The following is a 23,229-nucleotide window of genomic DNA, read 5'->3' as shown; positions in this document are numbered from 1 at the left end:
ACTTCGGGAGCAGAACAATACACACTAAGCCTTGCAAGGCCTCCTGTACCCCATACCATTAACTAGATGGAGGGGAAAAAAGAAAACCAACAAAACACCAAGCTTAATATTGCCTTTACAAATGTCTTTAAAATGATCATTCTTCACTTTTCTGCAGGCATTCAGCACACCCATAAGCAGGTAGCCATTCCCATAAAGTGTATGAATGACAGATCTCAGAAATATGGCTCTCATGAAGGACTACAGAAAAACAGAACAGGTGAATAAAAGCTCAGTAGGGCCATTTTTGGCTTGATAGTTCTGTTTATAGGTAGCCTTTTGTTTAGGCTCCTGGCATTTTGCAAAGGAGTAAAAGGGATCTGCTATATAGGAAATGTAGAAGATGGGGTTTTGTTTCTTTCTTTCTTTTTTTTTATTTAAACATGTTTTAAAAGCATTCCAAAGCATTGACCTGGGTATAGATCACCTCACTCACAGCAAAAAGTGAAAACACAGCCATGCAAAAAAAATCCCTTCCTTGTAGAAAAACATTACTTTCCAGTGTTGCAAGCACATCATTGTATTAAACAATAGTGTCAAATTCCCCAGCTAAAGAAAGTATTTGTGAAGTACTTGGGGAAGCTTCATTGAAAGAAAGACAAAAGACATGCAAGACACACAATACCTTTATTAAATTACTTCTCAGGGCTGTAAAAATTATGCTGTCACTTTTCTTTTTTTTGAACCTACAGTTTTGCAGACTGTATTCACTCTTCTCAGACCTCTCAGCTGGCTTTGGGCTATGTGCTTGTTTTCACTGAACAGTAAAGAAAACTTCTAACCAGCAGCATTACTCGGCTTCTTCTCTTTTCTGCTGATTGTTGAAAGATAGATGATGAATGCAGACAAGCAAGCTATTCTAAGACAGCTCTAGGATTGATTCCTCTGATCCAGTGGAGTGGCAAAGTCCTTGTCACACATCCTGCAACATCCTATACAAAAGCGGTGAAGATAAAGTTTAATGGAAGAAGAGCATGTGTTGAGACTATCAGTGTCAGGCAAAACAGGTCAAGAAATTCTGTACCTTTCCTCCACAAATACAGTAAAAGAATGAATCCATAAAATGGAAGATTTTGGACATGTTGAACTTCAGAAAACAGATCGGTAACGCCAAGAAATGTCATATGCCTCAGTGTGAGATTCTCACACACAATTCTTCATGAGCTTTGGAATGTGATTTCTCAGAACAGGATGCTTTTCCTGGAAGCAGTTCTTTTGGTTCAAGGCTAGGACCAGCTGTCAGTCAGCTTTGGCAGTTCAGCCACAGCTGCCATTCCAAGGAAATGTCCTTGCAGAAGGAGGGACACTGCAAAAGAGAAATGAAATAGGGTGCTGAGTAAGATTCCAGAATAACCCAAAACCCTATCATCACCTCTGTTGTTCTTTACAGACCATCGTGAAGGCCATGTGGATTCTCCAGTGTGATAGGAGTGTACTAACCTGCATTTTGGAGGCAAGACAGTGTTCAGAAAACAGAATGTGTAAATGCATCTGTAGGGGAATTCCTGAGTCACAGCCTGAACCACTGACTGAGCACCTGGGGAAAAGACCCAATCAGCCCTGGAAGCACAGGTGAAGGCAATTCTCCTGTGTGCCTGGAAGGGGTGGAGCCTGGCTGCACCTCTCTTAGAACTCATTTAAGGGCTGACTGCCACTGAGAAAGGGTTTCTTTCTGGGGATTCCCTCCTTGGTGAAGCTTTCCCCTGTGGATCTAGGATCTTCTGGTACAGGTGAGCAATCTTCCTTTCCTTTATAGTACCTTTCTATTGTGCCAGTCCTTTTTGTCATCACACCTTTCCTATTGTATGTATCTATTTAGCTACTACTGCATTTAAAGTACACAGGTAAGTGGCAGGTTTTCCCTACCTCAAAGTATCTCTCTGCATCACATACAGTCAGTGGAAGCTTTGCTATGTGAGTTCCTTCACAGCTCCTTGAGCATGTTACCCCTTTTCATTTCCTACCTACATACTGGAACTCAAGTACACTAATTAGTAGTATAACAGCCTTTCCTTGCTCATGGGATGGTTGTGCTGTCCAGCAAGGCAAAATTCTGCCATAATATAATGCTGACTGGATGTTCCTGACTTTTGACTTAAAGTGTCTTCATTGTTTTCATGAGCTCGCCACACTTTGATGAACTTGAATGCACTTCAGCATTTTGGGAAACTTTCTGAAGCCTGTCTCATTCCACCTTGTGAAGTTAATAATTTACTAGTCCTATTCGGCATCATTAGCAACTCCTTTATGTACCACAGCTTATCTCAAAGTCAGCATAATGTTAGTTCCAGTCTAAGAGTTTAAAGCAGAGTGAGGGGGATGTGAAGGGAAAGAACACAAAGGCAAACAGTTATGGGAAGGATCAGGAACATAGTTTTCTATTATTTCTCTGCATGCATGGTATCAGACAGACATATTTGCTAAAAATTTGTGATCAACCAACATAGAAGAATGGGTACACTTAGTGATGATCAAATACACCATAGATTAGCACAGAAAAAGGTTGCACTGATTTCCTCAATCCCTTTCTCTTTAGCAGAAGAGGTTATAGCTGGTTCATGGTGTTGCAACTTCTCAGTGGTTTTTAACCACCTTCTCTTGACTTGGAGAGTAAGAGACTAGCAAGGTGGGCTCTTCCTTAGGAAATCTCCATTTGTAATGTTGCCATTAATGGGGACCTCCAAAGTAAAAAGCTCAAATTATTACAATGTGGGTTACTGTAGTGGTGATTGCAGTTTCAACTTCACATTTTTGAATGTGGAGGAATGGTTGTGTAGCCCACTCAGGCAGCTCAGTAACTTATGCTGTATTGATTCACTCCTGACTACTAATGACTGCTTTGAGAAACAGATCTGAAACCTGCCCATCCAGATTTCGCTGTCCTATAGTGAGCTACCTCCACAGAACCCTCCAAGGCAGTGGTGTGCAATGCCATGCTCTTACACAACCTACGTGGTTGGGACTTGTGAAGTGAGGAGCTGCTGGCACCCAGCCTTATGCTGGAGGAGTGGGGAGCTGAAGGATTTTCTGAAGGGCAGCAAGTTGCATGGCAACAGGTAGCACGTGTTACCTGTAAACAGAAGCAATCTGAGACAAGGGCACTACTGGTGTGAGGATAAGAACTGAGAACTGAGACAGCAGTAGGAAGCTAGTACGCTGTACTCTGTGCAGTATGAGAATGAGGAAAAAACCCTTCCATACATCAAGTACATCCGCAGCTTTGCTTTGTTAGGATCAGAAACAAAAAATACCTTGATGCACAGCTTTATAGAACACTAAAAGCTTTCTGGGTGTTACTGTAATTGGTTTCCCCAAATTCCACTCAAAAAAAACTTATGTTCTACCTTACCTCCATGTTAAAAAGGTGTGGTTTGCTAATTTTGTGGCAAAAAAAAGAGGAGGCATGTTGATACAGATGATGCATGAAAATGCATCTGGAAGTTCGGTAGAGATTACTGTTATTAGGTGCACTTTAAGGCTTTATTTAATAACAAGTGACATTTCAATGGCTCCTGCTAAACTAGCAAAGCCTTTGCTCTCCTGAATGTGTATAAGTGTACATGCATGTGTGTATGTAGTGATTTAAGGAATGCACAAGTAATTTTGATAGAATCGTAGAGTCCTCAGAGTTGGAAAGGATCTTTAAAGGTCATCTAGCCCAACTCCCCTGCAATGCACAAGGACAAGCACAGCTAGATCAAGTTGCCCAGGGTCTGATCCAGCCTTGCCTCAAGTCTCCAGGAATCAGCCTTCTCTTCTCTAGGCAATCTGTTCCAGTGCTTCACAACCCCGTAAAAGAATTTTCTTTATATTCATTCTAAATCTGTCCTCTTTGATCTTGAAGCCATTTCCCTTTGTTCTATCAACATAGATCCTGCTAAAGAGTCTGCTCCCTTCTTTCCTGTAGCTCCCCTTTAGATATTGAAAGGCTACAGTCATGATCTCTCAGAGCCTTCTCTTCTCCAGGCTGAACAGCCCCAGTTCTTTCAGCCTGTCCTCGCAGAAGAGGGATTCGATCTCTTGAATTATCCCCTCCTCTGGAAGTGCTCTAACAGGTCTGTTTCTCTACTGTACTGAGGGCTCCACATGTGGACACAGAACTCCAGGTGAGGCCTCACCAGTGCAGAGTAGAGGGGCAGGATCAGCTCCCTCACACTGCTGGCCATCCTTTTGATACAGTCCAGGGTACGGTTGGCTTTCTGGGCTGTGAGGGCACATTGCTGGCTCACATCCAGCTTCTAATCCACCAGTTCCCCACATGTCTTTTTCTGTAGGGCTGCACTCAATCCTTTTATCCCCCAGTTTGTACTGGTAATAATGTTGAAAGACATGATCATATTTTGACAGAGCCACGCACTGTTTCTCATTATGTCAGAGCAAAATTGCAAGTGCAAAATGTTATGAGGCCAGATCATAAAACTAACTTCTTTGGTTAGTGTACTGGAGATGCTAAGTCATGGCTTCAAACAGTGACTGAGCACCTGGTGGGAAGCCAAGTTAGGGGAGCTCATGTGCATGCAAATGGAAGAGGTGCAGTCGGGATCCACCCATTCCCAGACCTAACTTAAGGGCTGGCAGCGGATGTAAGGGTGTCTCATTTGGAGATCACTGGTTATCTGAGGACCCTATGAATGTAAGTAGTGTCTTTCTCTTATTTCTGGGCTTACTGTTATTATATCTAGGCAGATTCTCACTTGCTGTGGCCTATGACCTTACTGCTCAGCCATCTTGTGTTTTCTACTGTGTTACAGTTAGTCACCAGAGAACTCTACTAAACAACATGAACAAGTAAATAAGTGCTAGTAGGGAGGTAATTTATGGCCCTTATTTTGAAATCATTAATGTTCTACTTAGCTTGAGAATTCTAAAGAATAATAACCTTGTTCTCATAATAACTTGGGAAACGTGTTGTCCACATTAGCTATGATCCCTCAAGAGCCATGTTACAAATAAAAATATCTGAAATCCCAATATGTTATTAATTACCTATCAGTGAGCTAAAGGGCAAATAGTGAAGAAAATGAAGAACTAGTAAATACTCAGCAGAAATTTACAATTTTCAGGGGGGGAAAGGGAATAGGAACTCTACCACTGAGCAAGCTGCTGTTCTAAATTTTCTTGCTAGAACAAGAGTCATCTTCAAATGGAGATATCTTCTTGCTAACTGAATACATATCAAAAAAGAATATTTGTTATCCTTTCAGTGCTAAATCCAAGCTTTTCTGGTTTATTAGGTCTAGGCAATCTATAGTAAGCTTGAGGAACATAATGGCAGATATATATACCTGAGAAAACAGTTCTACATATATTCTATATATAACATAATATAACATATATTCTATGGCCTTTGATTTGTGATCCAAGCCAGATTCATAGATCACCTGATATTTGAAGACATGTGACTTATCTTGTAAATGGAACACCACATAATTCTCACATATGTACATTTATTTTTGAGTCATGAAAAAAATGCTTCCTGTTTGCATCCTGTCAATTTAAATAATTAAAACATCAGTGGTTAAAGTGTTTGTCCAAGCCTTAAGTGGTTTTAGCCTGTAATTTTGTAACCCTTACTTTTTATTAGAATCTTGCAACACAAATAACTATCTTTCAAAGGTAGACAGTTACTGGCCACAAACCTTTAAAATGTACCTACACTGAGCCTAAATTTATGGAGCAGGATCACTGTAGTGTTCTCAGTGGATGCCTGGAGCTATACTTAAATGAAGACAAAACTTACCCCACCTTTCATGCTGGAGATAAGGTGAATAGTTGAAAAAAAGCACAAGTGATGAAAGGGGAAGGAAAATCAAATTTTGTAGTCTAAAAAGGGTGGCAGATAAGTTCTGTTTTGGGAGTAGGCAAAAAAAAAAAAAAGGAACAAAAAGTACAAGGGAGATAATGTCTCATGTTAATTCCTGGCTCTCACCTGGACTTTGAAGTAGAACCAAATTCATGTGTTTTCTGATGACTCTTCAGCTTTCTCCTGGTTGCAGCCTAGGATTCTTGAAGGTGGTCAGAATAGTTCCTCCAAAAAGATACTCAAAGATACTGGATCTGCAGTTTACTTCTTAAAGTCAGTTTAGTGGTATATCTTACATTTATCAGGAATTCAGGAAGGCAGATGTTGAAGAATTCCTATAAGCTACTTAATATGGCATTTGTGTGGCCATGGTCTCCCTACATCAACTTCTGGTATGAAAGCTTCCTAGTCCTGCCTTGTGAGGCAAAGGCAGCCAGGATCCACCCTCCATAGTCTTTCTTCAAGGCTCGCATAACTCTGCAGGCTTTTCTGTGGTTGACCCATGTGGCTGTTTCCCATTTGCACTTGATTGAATAGCTCTAAACAAATAAGCATGTTCACACTGACACCTGCCAGAAGTTCATCTTTTGGATTAAAGGAAGCTGAGAGTCTAATGTTAAACCTAGTCTGGCTTAAGATGTTTGCAGGATAAGTTTCTGGTCTAGGCTTGCCAGTTATTTGAAAAGGAGATTTCTTTTCCATAATATGAATGAAACAATTCTAGATGGTTACAACTCTCTTGTTGCAAGACCTACACAAATTTATACTCAGTGAAGTGGTTGCTGACATACCTGATGACCGTATGATGTAGTAGGCAGATAAGAAGCCAAATTTCATCTCAGCTAGTTCTTAATCTGTGTTTAGGAACGTGCCAGGCTGATATACACAGCAGAGGGGAGTAGAAGAGTATTATTGATCTCTTCTGTTTGGTGACAGCAATGGGAACCAAGGTAACAGCATGGAGCTGCATCAGGGGAGGGTTGAGCTGTGTGCTAGGGGAAGGATTTTCACCAGAGGGTGGCTGGGAACTGGAACAGACTCCTCAGGGCAGTGATTGTGGTCCTGAGCTGCTGGAGTTCATGGAGTGTCTGGACAGTGCTCTTATACAAATGCTCTGATCTCTTGGGTGGTCCTATGGAGCCAGGAGTTTGACTCAATGATTCTTATAGGTCTGTTCTGCCTTGGGGTATTCTATGAATGTATAATACTTTTAGGAGCTGGACAGACATTTTCCTTGTTATTAGGATGCCCATCTTGATGAATATAAGATAAAGTCTTGGTCTTACAAATGTTTAGTGAGGGAGGAGTGAAAAAAGACCACTGTAACACTGTGTGCTTAGAAAGTCAAGAAGAACAAAGATAACAATCAAACCAGCTGGCAAAACCTAGCCAGAGGGAAGCTGTTGGATAAACCTGATAAGAACAAGGCCGATGTCATACAGAGAGCTTTGCATTTGCTAACTGTAAGCAAGTAAGCTGTCTGTTTGCTGCCATTACTTCTTTGGTCTACTTGCATTCCTAATGCTTCAAAAAGTACAAAAGAGTTTGCAGTTACAGGGGTAGGACTGAAATCAAACTCACAGGCATCTTGCTGCAAAATCTGACAGAGTATTGTGCTGGATAAATGGATAGTAAAACTTCCATGAAAAAGAGCAAGCATATTAGCCAAGATATAAAAACATAATTTTGTATGTTTTGAAATGTATGTAGTAGAAAATATATAAAGTAGGTGAATATTATGTGCTAACATCTAGACTTTTATCAGTTATAAGATATCTACTATCATGCACACTCAATGATTTTAAGCTGCCATTTTAATTTCCTTTTCTTCTGTCTCTTTGTTTCAAAATACTTCAATAAATAATTAAGAACTAAGCAAAACTGAGAATAAGATAGATAGTAAATGAGATCCTCATGAATATTCTACATTTGAACTGTTGTCCAGTGACTTACACAGAGGGGAATTTGCCTTATCAGTGAGTGCAGGCATTTTTCTTCAGGATTAAATTTGGAAGAAATTGGCTGCCTTGTTCCTACAACTCCCCTTTGTGGACAAACTGTAGATATGCAGACCTTAAAAAAGTACAGGAGTTGCTCCTTGTACTCTGTGCTGTAACTGCCAAGACAAATCATTTTCCCCAGCTGAATGAAGCCTTTCATCCTTTAGTAAAGGGAAATGCCTGAAAATATATGAAGCCATAATGATAATGCTGAGTTAAAATATTGTGGTTGTACGCCTCAATCCTTCTGGCAGAAAAATACTTCCTTCTGGCTCCTTGCTTGTTATGTATGACAAGAAAAAATAGTACAATGACTTGATAATAACAGTGGTATACACATTCATCAGTACCAACACAAATATCTAGTTTTGCAGCACTAAGTTTAACAAAAAAAAAAAGCTTAAAATATAGTTCTGTAAAACAGCTATTGGCATGTAAGTTTCTAACTACTGCTAGGACTCAGAATGTATTTACACATTCAGCTCTCTGTAGTTAAATTTTTAGGCTCATGACCCACTTGCAGGAGGAAACAATGTCTGAGATGTTTGCTTCTTAGCTGTGATTACTGCTCTATTTCAGAAATAGCAGACCCATAAGTGTTTCCTACATGAAATGTTTTCTTAATGGAAAGGTGATGAAAGTGCTGAGCTGTCAGTCCTGAAGACTAACATGTACTATTTATCCAGAGGACGAAAGCATTCATGTGCTAGCTTTAGCTATGCCATAATACATCACAAAATCTTTGCTAAGCAAGGCTTTACTTTAGAAAACTGCATATAAAGCTCCTGATGTAGAAATTCTAGAATGATGTTTTCCTAAGGTGTTCAAATATATAAAGAACCTCAGTATGCCTCTTAGAAGTCTTCACACAAGCATTCTTTCTGCAATAGAGCTTGCAATGCTTTTTCCTGCATTGTAGTCAGGCTATAGAAAGTTCTTTTCTACCAGAAAGCTGGCAGTGAATGATTTGTTTCTCTGTGATAGGGTATCTTTTGGCCTCTATTTGCCTCAGCCTTCACAGGTCCACAAAATATAATTTAAAAATCTAATTAAAATGGCTTCTCTGCTGCTGTAAAACTGGGCATATTCATCCAACCAGAGGTGGAGAAAGGTCACACAATTGCAACAAAATTATTTTTCTGCTGGTTTTCTTGTATTTATTAGCCACCCAGCACTTCAATGTTTTGAACTATTTCTGAGACTTAAATAGAAAATGCATCTGTAAAACTACAAGGAGAAATGCATTTATCTAAACTTCATGCTGAAATGTTATGTGCGTGGTAGGTTGAGAAAGATTCAAAATGAGGAGTCCTTCACTCTGCTTTAAATGAGACCAAGCTCCATGAAACAGCTCCATTAAAAGCTTGTAGGGAAAGAGGCTGTACTCAAAGACAAGGTAGAAATCAGACAAAATTGTCACAGAAAATAGTATAGGAGATCCACAGTGCTGTGGCTTCCAGCTGTGTGCTGCCCTCTCTGAGCATGTTCTACTGATGAAAGAGAATATATGGGCATTTCCTATAAATCCATGAAAACCTGCAGCTTAGCTTGAACCACTTTCCACAATAGCTTAAGTTAAGCCATCGTTTCTTTTCCCAGCTTCACAACAGTGGAACAGAACTCAGTTATCCCTGAGCTAACACTGAGCACCCACTTGACAGACCTCATCAATTCCTGTGAGTTTTCTGAATTGGTAACAATGCTATTCCCTCTGATTGCAGGTGCTGTTATTTCTTAGCAATAGAAATGATAACAGTGGACCAGAAATCTGGAGGGTAGGAGGGGACAACAAACAAGAGATAGGAATGTGGAGCTTGGAGATGCCTTGATTAAATTAATTTCAGCTAGAAAGAAGCTTAAGGCTTTTAATCATACTTTTAAAAATCATTCAAACCTGAATGAGTTAGATCTGCAGTTTTAGTGTGGGGCTGAATGCAAAAACTAATGCCAGGAATTGTATGATTAGTTTAGTTTTGGGAGAAGATCTGGATCTCAGGAGTTGGCCCTAGTGCTGTTGTTACCATGTGCTGTATCTCTACTCTTACCAAAATGAGTGCTTTTCTACTCTCAGACCACAGCTGTCACTCATTGCTTTGATCCAAGACTTTCAAAGAGTAGGGGAAATCTTATTTGACTCCAGGGCTTGGATTCCAACAGGGAGAGATACAAAGACAACAAGGAGAATTTGGATATATAGCATTAATGCAGTCTGATAATGGAGCTGTCTGATCAAACATTATCAGATTAATGATATCTTCCATTGAATTTATATTCATGTTTTGAGCAGTACATTTAGTGCAGTGTTACAGAATTGTAAAGTTTATCTAAAACAATCTGTATTAATGTGGGAAAACTAAGTTCTGGAATAATGTTTTTCCTCTGGAATTTCTCGACAAGTGGTGGGAACTTTCACATCAGTGGGGTTTATTGCCAAACATCAGAGCCACCGTATGTTTAAGGAATATGAGAAATTTTGCTCCAAGTTCTGAATCTGTCACCTGGCTGTTTGCACTGTTAACTTGAAAGATAAAGAGACTAAACCTGGGATCTTTCTCAAGAGTAACTTGATGCCTGTATAGAAGGTTCAGGTTAATCTCAGAAATATCACCCAAATTAGCCTCATTGTAATTATTTGGTATTTCCGCTGGCAGACCCCAAGTTGAGATACGCTAATTGTCATGAAGCTGCTGGTGAATATCCTCAGGCAAAAGTAAAATGCTTTTCGTTTGCTCTAGAAACTCTTATCAGTTTTCATAAATGCCAGTTGTCTGAATGAATAAATGAAGAAATGTCTCAGCTCTATGGACGTGTTTAATTCAGACTTATAGCTAATAGAGTTTTAGCCTGAACTGGGTGAGCCATGGCTTTCTGTGTTCATTAATACGCTGCTGAAGCTGAAGGGAGCTGATCTGAAGGAACAAGATGGGGATTCAAAAAACTAGAAAAGAAAGATTACAAAGTAGAGGTCTTGTCCTATAATTTTAGTATAAATTTATTTACAGTTTTGTTTTGAGGGGGGAAAAAAAAATCTGGTTTCACTTTGCATCCGTCTATTTTCCTTTCACTGATGCTTCTATGGGTACAGGGAAATTCAGAGGCACATACAAAACTACTATCAAGAGCAAAACCTCCAAATTAAGTTTATATCAAACCAATAGAGATTCATCTCATCAACAACGTCAAAACTCAGAGCTCCACAGTCTTTCTATTGTCAATACTACCACTGAGCTTTATAACAGTCAAAAGAACTCAGCAAATACAGCTTTCTATGTTTTTTTTACAAGTTCATGTTATCATACCCTACACTAGTGAAATAAAATGAGTACTTCAAAAAGAATCCTGTAATAGTAAAGATTTGGAAAAAATGAGATGGATGGTAAATGTGACAATGTGCTTTTATTTTTTTTTAATTTGTTGTTTAGTGTTTTCCTTTTAATTTCCTTGTTGTATTTTGACTAATACTATTTTTTTCCATCAAAAATACCACATCTAATTTCAACAGCTTCTATTAGATCTCATAATGTCTGAGCGTGATTACTCACTTTTGAAATGCTAATGCGCACGAGTCCTTTGACTTGAATCAGATTGGCATACAAATCCAGCATCAGTGAAATTTTGCATGGACTCGATACAATATGGTTGTTTTGATTTAGAGAAGATAAGCACAGTGGTATTCTTATTTCAGTAAGTTGTTCTTTCAGAGAGCCAGTATGATCACAATGACACACAGTTTGAATTTTGCAGCCCTCGTTATTAAAGCTAATGAATTTAACAGCTCAGATTATACGCTAACATCAACAAAGTAATACAAAGAAGCAAATCATGGAGTGCAAGATTGCATCCCCAATCCATCTGACAATAAGAACAGTAAGAGCAACTGTAAATCTTTCATGTAAAGTTGCGGGTAAAAAAAAGCTGTCTTTCTCTGTCTATGTTGACAAACTCCGTACTGGATTGATGCCTTCAGTCTCTGTAGAACAAACTGAAACCTACCAGCAGCCTTTAAAATGATTTTTCTGAGCTTATAGCTTGTATGTCTTTATCTGCTTCAACAATGAGATCACTTACATGAGGCATATGTACTATTTCTTGCCTACAAGGCTGTTACTAGAGGTATGAAAACAATGGAAGGGCTCTTTTCTAATACCTGCCCTATTTTGCAGTGTATTTAAACAGTGTGGAATGTTGGCTGGGTAAGTGCCAGATTTTATATCAGGCCACTGATGTTCTTTGTTCCTTAAAAGGTATACAGTGAGGAACATAAAGGAAAGGATGGGCACTGTGAGGACAGGCTCCAAGCCTTAGCAGGATCTGTGCTGTTAGATAATAAAAAGCCAATTTTGAAAGTCATTGAAGTATGCAGGTTATGTGTGTGACAGACAATAGGTCTAAAAAGAGCTACCAATCTGTGTCAAGACAGAAGGCTCCCAGTGACAAGCTTCATCTAATTTCAAGTTATGTCCTGAGCAACACTTAACTCCAGCAAAAGACCAGAATGCAAACTATGATACAAAAAGTCTATGTTTTTCTTTACCTTCCTAATACTGATGAATACTCCTATGGATCCTCTGTTTGTTGAGTGAATATTTTTCCTCCATGGTTGGGAGGGCTGTATCACTTTTGTTTGCTCAACAATATGAAAATGTAATTGTGACTTGTCAGGACATTTTCCTTATCTCTGCTGGGTAATGAATGCTGGGTAAAAAAGTACTTTGCAGAATGGAATGGTCATAATAATAATAAAAAAATGGTCAATATGTGTTATTGACTGACTGATTTGTCATTATTGTTAGGTGACTATGATAAAGCATTTCGAATAGAAATATCTCATGCAAAGACACTTAAGTCACCTGCAGATGGTAAAAAGCAACAGCAGTGCAGTGTTTCTTGATCCTTTATGTAGCCATTGGAATAAGCAACCTCATTTCCAGCTGAAGATCCAGCGATGCACGTGTACTGCCACAGTATCCACAGCTAAATTATATTGCTCAAAAAGCAGTACTCATGAACCTATCTCTCATAAAATATATTTCAGATATAATGGGATGGTCTCATGATCAGGGCTGAGTTAAGTTACTTCTGAGGTTTAAAATGGTTGCCTTTATTCCAACAAGAGTTAGAATCACAGCTTTCTCTAAAATGTTCATGTCTGCAGAGTAATACCTGAGATTTCTGAAGCAGGGCTCATCTTCATCACCAGAGAAAGATATTGTGCAGGCACTGTGAATGCTTTTAATCAGAAAGATGTTCTGTAGCAAAGATGTCCTGCATCTTCAATGGCAAAGTTGGCATGTTGGCGTTCAATTGAGCATTAGCTCTTCAATGGATCATTTTCAGTATGAAAAGAAAGCAGGCAAATAATGATGAAGGTAGTCATTTTCTGACTTAGCTTACAGTTAATAGTTTGATCCAGTAAACTCCACAAGATTGCAATAAGACTGCAGTAATATGCACAAGCTGGTGAGAGTTTGAGCCCAGGAAGTAGGAATCTCCATCTTTTCAATTTTCACTTTTTTAACATTGTCTAAACTTTTAAGAGGCACATGAAAATAACCTTGACTGAAAAATATGTTGCTAGATGATAGTGAGACAAAGGATAGAGAATTGGGATGCAGGGCTCATCTGCTGAATCACCCCAGTGCCAGGCACAGGTGCCCTTGTATAAACAGGCAGAGTTGTTTGATCTGGCAGACAGCTCCACTTGGTTTCGTAAGTAAAAGGAGCCTCAGCTGGAGACTGAAGGAATTTGAAAACTGGAATTCCTCTCTGGAAAAGGGAGGAAGCCATGTTCAGGAGGATTTTTGGGCTTATCATTGATTATGCTGACAAAATTAAACCTAGAAAAAATGGGCACTTGTGGACAGTAGGTGTGTGTTCACTTGATTTAGATTTAGAGATATCTTAATGTCTTATTTATAGCTTACCTTCATCTTGACATGACTACTGTAAAAGAAGAAAGACCGGAGGAGAGATGTGGTCAGCAGTTAATTTGGATTTTTGTATGTACCAAACCTGAACCTCTCACCATGAGAGGGATATCAGCGGAAGTGAAAGACTGGAGTGGAGAAATAAATGTGTGTAACCTCCCACTGTCAGTTCTCCTATGCAACTGGATGCTTTACGTTTCCTTGTGAATGGAATGGAAATGGTGACTTGCATAATGTGCTAAGGATCTCAGGCTCACATCGTTGGTGGATGTTAACTGGGCAGAGGCACAAGGTAACAGTCTTTATCCTGTATCAGTGAACTCAGTAGGAGTATTCAAATTCAGTCTGATGAATACTGATCTCTAGAGGGAGGGCTGCCAGGATCCTACTAGCCCAAATCTGTTCTGACTTCCATTGTTATGTATGCAGAGGTACTGGGGAAGAACAAAGGAGTCCACTCCTGCTCCGGTTGTTGTTGTAGACATTGGAGGATTGTTGTTCAACCTAAATTACAGGAAAAAGGAGGAAAATAGTGTTGTTTGCCTCGTTAAACACATTCCACAAAAATCGTTCTAACAAGGCAGGTTATAATTTTCAGTTGTAATTTTTTCAGTTGTAGTGACATAAATCTTTAAAGCTTCAGTTCTTTAAGTATTTATAGCTTCAGGGATTTCCATTCTGTATAGATATGCTCACCTTTGTACAAGACGAAGATTAAATGAGTTGTTTATGTCACTAAAACCTGAACATGTTGTCCCTGACAGGTAAAAAAAAAAAAACAAAAACAAACTCTCTTACATACTGGCAAACTGTATGATCACTACTTTTTTTTGATGTAAATTGTGTGGTTTACTTTTTTTTTACTGGATCTTCTTGGATGTTTCTGGCTAACATCTTTGCAGCTTTATTAGTACATACACAACTCAAAATATTGTGTTGTACAAAGGGTTTTCTATTGCTTGTATACAATTTTGTTTTTCTTAATATACTGCCAATATTGGCAATTGATGTGACACATATCAATCAGATCTTTACATTTGAGCTGTAATTAGATTACAGAAGGAAATATTTGTACTGGTTGCTCTTCTGTTTTAAAATTCAAGGAATATTGTTTTAAATGCTGCTGCATTTATTTTAGCAACATCTTAGAAGATTTTGTATGGATAAGTCAAACTTTAATCTGTTGAACAGTATTATTCTGAGAATTATCCATTCATGCCAAAAGGAGCTCTTGCCTCTGATGGAAATGTTTATGAAAAGTATCTGTGAATAGAAAATCACTGTTGAATCCTAAGGTTAGCAGTAAAGATTGTTATATTATTTCCAGTTCATAACCATCAGAACCAAAGAACTTAGACTTGCACTTTTCCTGGTAAATAATAAAAAAGAAATATACATACATAACTTACAAACCAATGAAATTAAAGATAAATAAATACACTGGCTGTGTTTTTACCACAAATTTTAACCATACCATTTGATATCTTGGAAAGTTAAGGTCATCAGTGCCAAAATATATAATTGCTACTAATGATGGCCTCTTGCCTTGTTTATTTGCGATAGGAAGCTGCATTTTTCTCTGCTCCTTTTTCTTTGATAGCCTCTGTCTAGCAACTTTTAGCTCTATTTGCTTGCTTCTATTTTCTGGTAGCAGTTCACTTTCCTCTAGTCCAAGCAATCTGCTTTCAAACACCTTTCTCTGCCTAAGCCAATGCAGCAGTGCTTTACAGTGCATACGTTGTGTTACCAGAAGAAGAGAATTTTTAGATCCTCATCAGCATCTCCCTGTTCATTCTGCCATGTCCCACTCCATTATGCTTTAATTTGAACATTTGTAATGATTTCATATAATCATCAGATGTTTGAATAGGAAAACTGTTCTCTAATCCTTCTTCAATTTTCTGCTCATATGAATCTGAAGAAATTATTTCAATATTTAAACTATTCAGATACTTGCAAATGATTTAGTGTCTCAGTAGCATATTTTTGAAGAATTCAGATGTATTCCACTGAGAGGATTAAGCCCTTTCAGAACTATTTTAGTACAAGAAATTCTTATTGCCTTTAAAAAGGCAACTTGAGATCCATCACTGCACAGGAGATCCTTAGTGCAGAAAAGAAGGGTGAACAAAAAGTGGCAGAAAAAAAACAGCAGTAATTGGCAAAATGCAATATGAGCAGAAAGTGAGCGTGGAGTTTGCAGAGTACTGCAGAGGCCAGAGAGCAGCCTGTTGTAGCCAATGGCCAGCAGCACCTGCCCTGGTGAGCAGAAGAGCAGTGGATCACCTCTATGCTTCATAAATAGTACCTTGACTGTGAGAGTTGTACAGAAACAGCTGTGAAATCAGGTAGTCATTTCCAGTCAGGCTTTTAAATAGTCTTGCCCTATCTATTCGGACAAAAGGAAATAGCAGAAAAACCTCATTTCCATCTATGCTGTTGCTGGTGTAGTTCTTCACTGATACGAACAACACAGTCATCACGTACTCCTCCCCTTCATCAGAAGGGATCCAATACTTGTTTGAACTGCTGTATGCAAAGTTTACTCAGTCTGCATGATTGCCTTTGCAATTGCTGCTGTAGTAACAGCATCACCGTCTCCAGAGCACACAGCAGATCCAAAACAGAGAAAATCAATTGAACTATTAGCAAACTAAGAATAATTCTTGTTCTGCACTTTTCAGCTTCCTTTTTTTAGTCTGGAACGTGGATTTTAACCAAATCAATTTTTTTTACTGTTTTCCTTTATTCAACAGAATCTCAATTTTGCCCTTAAGAGCAGTGATAAAGCAGTGTAAAGTGAACAAGGTTTATAGGAGTGAAGTGTATTTTTTGCAAGATTATGGCTCACTTATTATTAGGAGTAATTTCAATAAAAGATTCTTGATGTAAACAATTTGAAAGTCTGGCTGCAAATAAAGGCCTGATCTGTCTATGTCCTTCAAGACCAAATCAATGCAGAGGTTGAGATAGTTAAGACACCTGTGCAATTAACAAGAGCAAGCTGCTAATTTCAAGTACAGATGGATAGTGATAGGGCTGGTAAATGGGGTTACTCCTGTGTATTTCCAGGATTCCCAACCCTGTCCAACACTGGGATGTTCTAATGCAATTATCTATCCAAGTGTAGATAAGGTGTGTTTTTTTTAAGCAGACACTGAATTTACAGGAATTCATGCTGTTTGGGGATTTAAATGTTAAAAAAAAAAACCACTGACCGCTGACACCACAAGAAAGGGAGAGTGAGAGACATTGTTGCCACGGAGAGACTGGGTCTTCTGCAGAGCTCCTGCCATGGTAACCCTTGGGAAACACAGCTCCCATGGACACACGCATGCTGTTGCCAAGGCGGTTCTTGGCACTGCTTTGTGGCTTTTTGGTGCCTTATGTGAACCACAGAGAGCTCCAGCACGAGCTCTGCCTCTGCAGCCCCTCACATCGCGGCCTCATCCCTGCCACGGCACACTCCCAGAGGGGAGCTGGGGAAGCAGAAGCTGCCAGGAGAAAGCCCAGCTCTGCCCTCCCCACCCAGCCCTGGAGAGTGGTGCAGTCCGACCTGGCAGCATGAGGCTGGGTTGGCACCTGTAGGTGTGGGCTGTTGGGACTCAGCAGGGCCAGCCAGGTGCTCGCTCCCATGGCTGCTGGAGGAGCCCGTGCCCATTTTTCTCCATCGGTAAGTGTGCTGGCTGACAGGGCAGCGTGTCTCTCGTACTGGGAAGTGATGGTTGGAGAATCTTTAAAGGTTTGAACCTGCTGGTCTCAAGGCAGTTGTACAGGGTGGGTGTCCCATGGGGGCAGCAGGCAGGTGTTCAGCAGATCGCTCCTTCCCATGCAGCTTATGTACAGCTCTGTGCTCGCTGCTTTCTTCCTGGAAGCCTGCAGCCTTCCTACCTTCCTGCTGCAGTTTGTCCTTGGGTAACAGTAACTGCGGGCAGAGAGGCTGCCTGCTTCTGTCATACCAATGATTTCAGAAGAAATTTTCACATCCCTTTGTACAGATAATGGCCACAACCAATGTCCCTCTTGCTTTGTGATGCTGCGGGTAATACTCGTGGAACTGCTGTGCTAACAGAACTTCCTGATCGTTGTAACTGGGACAGTGGGTTATGCCTTGGAAGCAGAAGGTGAGAAGACTCTTTCCTGTCCTTTTTCACAACCAGCGTTGTCCTGAGCTGCATCTTTGGGAACCTGATGTTTGTCTTTATTTTTCCTTTCTCAACTGAGTAATCTGCTTGAGGTTCACTCATTTTTTCCACAGACAAATGGAATGGATCTTTTCTCCCTCCTCTACTTATTCCCAGCTGTACTTCAGAGCCATTTGCTAGGGAATTACGGGCTGTCCTGGACAGATGCTGACTTGTGCCAGACTTGGAGAGGTTGGGGGGAGATGGCCTGAGCATCACCAAGGCTGGGAAAAGAGCTTGAGCTCGGGACTGTTGGCTTAGCCAGGGGTATTTCATGGCTGCCTGCTAGAGAAGGAGCAGTTTACGATCCGCCTTCTTCCCAGCCAGCGTGTTACTTTCCTCATTCTCTGGTACATTTTGTGTGAATGGGAAGAATAAAGGGTAGAGGAAAACCGGATGCTAAGCAGGTATTATCACAGGAGAAGAGGCATGTAATTTTTCTCAAATGTTAGGGGAGCTAAAATACACACAGCTATTTTTCTGTGTTACAATTCAGCGTGGTTCTGTTGTGTTTCTGTTCTCTAGTATTCTTCCCTAGACAGGTAAACTAATGTATGTATATCTTTGCTCTATCACTAGATTTGTCTTGGCATAGCTAGCCCTGTTCTGAACATTTGACCTGGCTTCTAAGCATTGTCATAAATGCACAGTACAATAACCAAAGCCTGTAGGGTAAATCAGATCTCTATAATCTCTTTAGGGTTATTTATTATAATGCACTAGATTCTTGGAAACGAGTAACCAGTCTTCCTTGTATCTGTATTAGTAAAAATAAATAAGGTAAGTAAACTACTAAAAGTACTTCTCTAGGGTATGGAAGTTGATAGGCTTACACAAGTATATATGTATTTGCAGGGTTAGTGCCTAAAAACAAATGAATTCTATTGAAAACCTGAAAATGAAGGTAAAAGAGTATTCTAGTGAAAGAAAATTTCACAATTCAATGCAAACTTTTATTTTGTTTTGGATTTTTTTTTCAGGACTGTGACTTGCACTTGCACAATCAACAACTGCAGAAGTGCCGGGTTCTAAAAGTAACTTGGTGTCTTTTCATGAGGATGTTAGAAATTATACTTGAGAAACTTGAGTGAAAAGAAAATTTCAGATGAAAAAGGAGCTGCTGAGAAAAGAACAATGACTCTGATTAAAAAGAATGTCTGTCATGATTCTGTATACATAAACGCAGCTAAGATTTTTCACAGCATTCATAATAAAAAGCCAAAGGATAGAATGTTAGTGCAATATGGTGATGACTCAGTATCTCCCATGCTGACTCTTAAAGATGAGTATTCCCAGCGTTTATCTTACGAACTCGCTTTCAGTGCTCTGAAATGTAAGTACTAAACTTTTCCAAGAATTGTCAGTAGAAATGATGTGGCAAAGAGAAGTACATGAATAAAACTATGTAGTTTCTGCCTGATGACAGAGATTTGGGTAATCTTTTGTAAATTAAGTAGTGATTTAGTACTAGACTTGTAGTATCCCTCAAATATTTAAATATAACTAAGTGTTTGTTATGTTTTATAGAATCAAACATTTAAAATCTGTACTTCTAAGGTAATTAGAGTTGTTACTGTACATGAGTAAACTTTCACTTAATATTTATGATGTTCAAACTTTCAGATTTTTCTCTACTATTTTGTAAATATTTGCTGTTCTTGCATATAATTTAGTATTTCATAGTACAACTTGTCAATGTTTTCTTCTTCTTCTTTTTTTTTTTTTTTTTTTCCCAGATCAAGATCTCCTTGAAGAAATACTGCTAGACAGTCATGCTTACCCATGTCATTCAATAGTAAGTGAACATTTTATTTCAGACAGTTCTTTCCATATGGTAACCTGAGATCAAAATATGTCTATTCTTTTTTCATTAGTTGTCCAAACTATGAATCTCCAGTCTTCTAGATGAGCTGTAAGTGAGATTCTTTGATGTTGCATCCCAATGCTGGGAATTATCTTCAGAGAAAGAAACTGAGAATGAATCATAATGCTTACTGCACTGTATTACTAGCTGTGTGATGTTGTCCATGAGCCAGGAAAAGTCACATAATAGGATACCAGCAACTGTGGTACTTGTCCAGGGAGTTTGACTCCTGGGTTCTGCCTATTTCTTGAACAAGACAAGGTAGTTTAAAATCTCTGCAAGCTCTCAGGAGCATCCTAACCAAACCTGCAGGCAAAGATCTTTTTGTCCTCTTCTCTTTCATGTGAAGCTTTCTGTTGAATGCATTGTATGGTTTGTCCGGTTTTAGTGAGTACAAAGAGCAAGGATTGCCCAAGTACAGAGACTGGGGCTTTTGAAGAAGCAAAGTGAAGCTTTTGGATTCTAACTTGGTTCCCCTTGTCTTTACACTGAGTGGTGCTTTGGATAAAATAAAGAACAGCACTCAGTGCTTTCCATCCCACTTGAATCATCTTGTGAGTGGAAAGTGTAGAGTGAACCATATCAGACAAAAGGAAACACTGAACCCAGTTTTCATTTCCTGGGCAAACTGTGTTATGAAAAGAAAATCTGGAGAAGGCAGAATAACCTGTTATTCTGTTCTGTGGTGCCTTTGATGCTTTTTGATAATTACAACATTATTTTGAACTGATGTTAATTGCATAGATTGATGTGATCAGGCAAATGATCCAGCAGTAACATTTGATTTTCAGCTTGTTTTTGCAAGGTGATGAGACTTAGGCAATTACATTTTGTGTTTGATGGCGTGCTTCTAGTAACTTGAGTTTTCTAGCTTGTATCAGTCATACTTTTGAGAAGGTAAGATGTATCCAAGGGTAATGGCAGCGCTGGTAATGCCTGTCTTTAAGAAGGAATTGCTGCCTAAGTTCAGGCATGCATGGGAAGGAGATTTTACCATTGTTTTGAATGCTTGTGATGTAATGGCTTGAGCTCATCTGTTACTATACCCAAAGAATCCTCTGAAAGAAACTGACAGAAAAAAAATGTGTTTCATTGGAGTTGTTCTGTGTCTTACACAGGAGACTACTGCTTGATATGGACTTTTGTTTTCCAGAAATGAGGCAAAGTGCCTTGTTCTCTATTCAGCTGTTCTTCTGTTGCAGCCGGATGAATTAACCAGCCTGCTTCTTGTGATGCTTTACGACCTGCAAGACAGAGAGTTTGAAGCACGAGTGATATCTGATGAGGAGGAACCTATAGCAGAAGTTCAGGAAATAGAGAATTTTCTATTCAGGTACATGTGCTAAGAATTTTGTTGTTGGTGGTGGTATATAATAGCAGAAATACAGAATTTTATAGCAACTGCTTTTTTTCCCCTGACGTTGAATATTGCAGATACCTTTTATCTTGAAATCTCGCAAAATTTCTTTTAATTTTTGATGAGAAAGTGATTTGAAGGGAAACTTTCTTACTCCTGTAATAAGAAAAACATTGCTAACAACCTATATTGCAAATTATTTTACTAGAAATAGGTAGCTTATTCTGTAGCTCTTGAAACTACTTTCATATAATTTTAGGAAAAAATAAATGAAATAATTGGCAAACATTCATAAATATATCTACACTCATTCATAAATTGTATAGTTCACCATACATTTGCTAAACACTCATAAATACGTTGCACAAAAGGCATCAATGTGTATCATAAATGTTACACTCAAAAATGTGAATGTAATAGTCAAGTGCCAAAGGGTTATAGAATGGAACAGCGTTCCTTTATTTAGCAATACTGCTATTATGAAAGTTTGTTAAATGCGTATTAAGTAATTAGAGAGGGAAAAAAAGACAATAGGTAAAATAAACATTTTAAGGAGTGTTCAAGTGTACATTTCCTAAGTCTCTGCCATTTCTTAGACAGAATTGTACTGCTAGATGTAGAATAGCCCTAAAATTTCAGGAGCACCCTATGTGCAAGGAGGGCAGGCAGTGATATATCTTAACACTAATAAATTTTATTTGTTCTGAAGTATCACACATCATAAATAGGCATAAAGCTTTTGGGAAGAAAGGGCCAGAAATATTCAGTCTGACGTTTTCATGTAATAACAAAACCACCTCCTGGCTGCCATCACAATTCTGTCATTTCTCTACTTGTTAGAGGTCTCCTTTCTTTATGCTTATATTTCAATCATTGAATCTCCAGCAAAAGTGTGATTATATTCTGTAGATTGCAGTTCTGAATCCATATTTTCTCTCCCCCTCCAATTTTTAATATTTTATTTTTCACAACTTTTGGAGATTTGTTTTGTATTCATCTGCCATAATTCCAGACCTGTGTATACTGAAAGGCAGTAGTCTCAGCCATCTGCTCTGCAGTAAAATACCTGCACCTATATATTTCTCTATGAGCTTGCAAAGCGAGATCTCGCTGTTGATATCCAAGCAAGAGACTTTTAATAGAAATGTTGCCTGTAAGTAGTCGGTGCCAACATTTAAAAAACATAGTAAGCTTATGACTATATTTTTTAGGTTTAGGATCAAATTGGCAGCTGCACTAGCAAGATGTCGCATCAAGCATGATGCTCTTTCAATTGAACACTTTCTACCAGAAACTATAAGGAAGCACGAACAAAGAGCTTCTGCCTTGCCTTTATGTGCTTGGATAAACACATTGAAGACCAGGTAACATCTTAAAAGTGTCATCTAATGTTTTAGTTTTTACATATGTGATCGGATAGTTTGCTGTACTCTTGTAAAAATTCCTGGCTAGTTGATTGCTGGTAATTTAAATTTCTTATAAAAGTCCTGCTTAGTAGAACAATGTTGGACTATGCTGGTTGTTTGTTTTAAAGTTTCTATATATTGCAGTAACTGTATTAATGAACTGTAAATGGAAGATATGAAAGAGTTTGTTACAGACTATTTCTTACGAGGATATTCACCAAACAAGTAGTTTTTTTTCCTGACTTGATCTCCCTACAAGAGCAAATAAATTCCGTGATGAAAATCAGAGAAAATTTTGTAAAAAGCAGGTGATATTCAAGTTCTTTTCCTACCTAAGCCATTCTGTGCATATTGGTATAAGAAATAACCTTGGCAGAGGGTGCTAAGACAGATAAAATGCTTCGAAGCAGTATTTATTATGTAAAGATTGTGTCAAATATTAATGATTCTTTTAATCATCATTCACTGTGTCATCAAGCGTGTAAGGCTGGTGTTTCCAGTCTCGTTATCCATTCTGTTATTACAAATAATGCATTTTATCATGTACTCAGGAGTTTTTAATACTTTTGTCTTGGACCAATACTCTGTGCTTGTAGGTGGTTATGGTTTTCTTAAGAAAAAGTGTCTGACTGCAATCTTTCACCCTTTA

General features: G+C 38.7%; 1 protein-coding gene and 1 long non-coding RNA gene across 6 annotated transcripts in view; one reads left to right on the top strand and one right to left on the bottom strand.

Moving 5' to 3' along the window:
- Positions 1-296: 296 nt before the first annotated feature.
- LOC125692191 (uncharacterized) lies at positions 297-1,582 on the bottom strand. The gene is made up of 3 exons (XR_007376517.1): positions 1,480-1,582; positions 1,064-1,345; positions 297-971 (listed from the first exon to the last, which is right to left on the bottom strand). It is a non-coding gene; the product is annotated as an uncharacterized LOC125692191 (long non-coding RNA).
- Positions 1,583-1,687: 105 nt separating this feature from the next.
- The window catches only part of NSUN7 (NOP2/Sun RNA methyltransferase family member 7), a 33,064-nt gene continuing 11,522 nt past the window's right edge, over positions 1,688-23,229 (top strand). For 3 of the 5 annotated variants that reach the window (XR_007376225.1, XM_048941325.1, XM_048941324.1), the window contains exons 1-6: positions 1,704-1,769; positions 17,768-17,893; positions 18,934-19,286; positions 19,690-19,748; positions 21,020-21,150; positions 22,386-22,538. Coding sequence is in view for 4 of the 5 variants with exons in the window: in XM_048941325.1 (XP_048797282.1) it covers positions 19,088-19,286; positions 19,690-19,748; positions 21,020-21,150; positions 22,386-22,538 (542 nt within the window). In the remaining variant the exon portion in view is untranslated. Of the gene's footprint in view, positions 1,770-17,212; positions 17,443-17,767; positions 17,894-18,933; positions 19,287-19,689; positions 19,749-21,019; positions 21,151-22,385; positions 22,539-23,229 lie in introns of those variants that run through there. The other 2 variants (XM_048941326.1, XM_048941327.1) reach the window with 2 other exon arrangements.

This window comes from Lagopus muta, chromosome 4, assembly GCF_023343835.1.
Source record: "Lagopus muta isolate bLagMut1 chromosome 4, bLagMut1 primary, whole genome shotgun sequence".
In the NCBI taxonomy this organism is placed as follows: Eukaryota; Metazoa; Chordata; class Aves; order Galliformes; family Phasianidae; genus Lagopus; species Lagopus muta.
Note: the sequence above shows the minus strand (reverse complement) of the source record. Positions and strands in the feature narration are given on the sequence as shown.